The 1,555-nt window shown below is 32.3% G+C and overlaps 1 protein-coding gene across 1 annotated transcript in view; it reads right to left on the reverse strand.

Moving 5' to 3' along the window:
- Positions 1 to 317: 317 nt before the first annotated feature.
- Positions 318 to 1,555, reverse strand: part of LOC107563436 (aldehyde dehydrogenase family 1 member A3) — a 32,750-nt gene continuing 31,512 nt past the window's right edge. Inside the window, exon 13 of the mRNA XM_016248316.1 lies at positions 318 to 460. Coding sequence (XP_016103802.1) covers positions 385 to 460 — 76 coding nt within the window. The 3' untranslated portion in view covers positions 318 to 384. The remainder of the gene's footprint in view (positions 461 to 1,555) is intronic.

Below are 1,555 nucleotides of genomic sequence, written 5' to 3' on the forward strand. Positions count from 1 at the left end.
AGGGTCTGAATACTTCAGTTTTTCTTTTTTAATAAATCTGCAAAAATGTCAACAATTCTGTGTTTTTCTGTCAATATGGGGTGATGTGTGTACATTAATGAGGAAAAAAATTAACTTTAATGATTTTAGCAAATGGCTGCAATATAACAAAGAGTGAAAAATGTAAGGGGGTCTGAATACTTTCCGTACCCACTGTATATATATATATCTTTATATTAGTAAATATTGAGAGATGATGGATGACTTTGCTTGATATTAAAACATCCAAATTAAATAAAAATAAAAACACAAACTTTCTTTCTTTTTTTGAACCTGTACAGCACATCTACATGAAATAAACAGAAAGGAGCTGCAGTGAGACAGATGGTAAAGAGTTTCTTCAGATCACAGTGTCAGCCGCTCGCTGAGTTTCAGAGTGATGGCTTTGACCTCGGTGTACTCCGCCAACGCATACTCACCCCTGCACACAGGTAATATTGATACTCTTAATACTGTTTTTATGAAGGAAATTTGCATGCATAATCACAGGAAAATAAGCTTTTCCTACTCTAACCCTATAAGCCTACTGTATCATATTTGATAAGCAAATGAAGACTCCAATTATCTAAAAACCTGTTGTTCATAATCTGCTACATGGCTTTTGTCATCTGACTGATAGTTTATACTTTTTTAGCAAGTAAAATACCTTTTAGTATAATTGTACAAACATCCACCTTCAAGTCGTTGTTCACGTGTGTTTTTGCTGTGAAATCTTTATTCAGGGAATATGAGAATAACTTATTGTTAGTAATATTTAAAGATGAACTGAAGTAACTTAAGTTTACTTGATTATCCATACATTATTTAATGTTCAAATGTGAGTATCAAATATAATCATCAGGCATTTGAGGAGCGTTTATTTGTTAGTCTCTCAATCATCATTGTATTACATTGCATTATATGCTTTGAAACTACAGAGCTATGATCATAAAACTAAGCATACGTGACCCTGGAGCACAAAAGCAGTCTTAAGTCGCTGGGGTATATTTGCAGCAATAGCCAAAAATACATTGCATGGGTCAAAATGATCGATTTTTCTTTTATGCCAAAAATCATTAGGATATTAAGTAAAGATCATGTTCCATGAAGATATTTTGTAAATTTCCTACCATAAATATCTCAAAACTTCATTTTTGATTAGTAATATGCATTGCTAAGAACTTAGTTTGGACCGATTTAAAGACGATTTTCTCAATGTTTTGATTGTTTTGCACCCTCAGATTCCAGATTTTCAAATAGTTGTATCTCGACCAAATATTGTCCTATCCTAACAAACCATACATCAATGGAAAGCTTATTTATTCAGCTTTGAGATTTCAGAATTTACCCTTATGACTGGTTTTGTGGTCCAGGGTCACATATTTATATCAACTTATTAAAACACTATTGAAACATATAGAGTGACAACTCTTGTCAGTAGTAAGCTGTAATAAAGATCTCACTGATTTGCATTACAAGCTTTCAGAATTTCATTTATGGAACGATATTCCGGACAATTTTCAAATAGAATAGCAAA

The sequence above is a fragment of the Sinocyclocheilus grahami genome, unplaced genomic scaffold (genome assembly GCF_001515645.1).
Source record: "Sinocyclocheilus grahami isolate Dianchi unplaced genomic scaffold, SAMN03320097.WGS_v1.1 scaffold24.1, whole genome shotgun sequence".
NCBI classification, from domain to species: domain Eukaryota; kingdom Metazoa; phylum Chordata; class Actinopteri; order Cypriniformes; family Cyprinidae; genus Sinocyclocheilus; species Sinocyclocheilus grahami.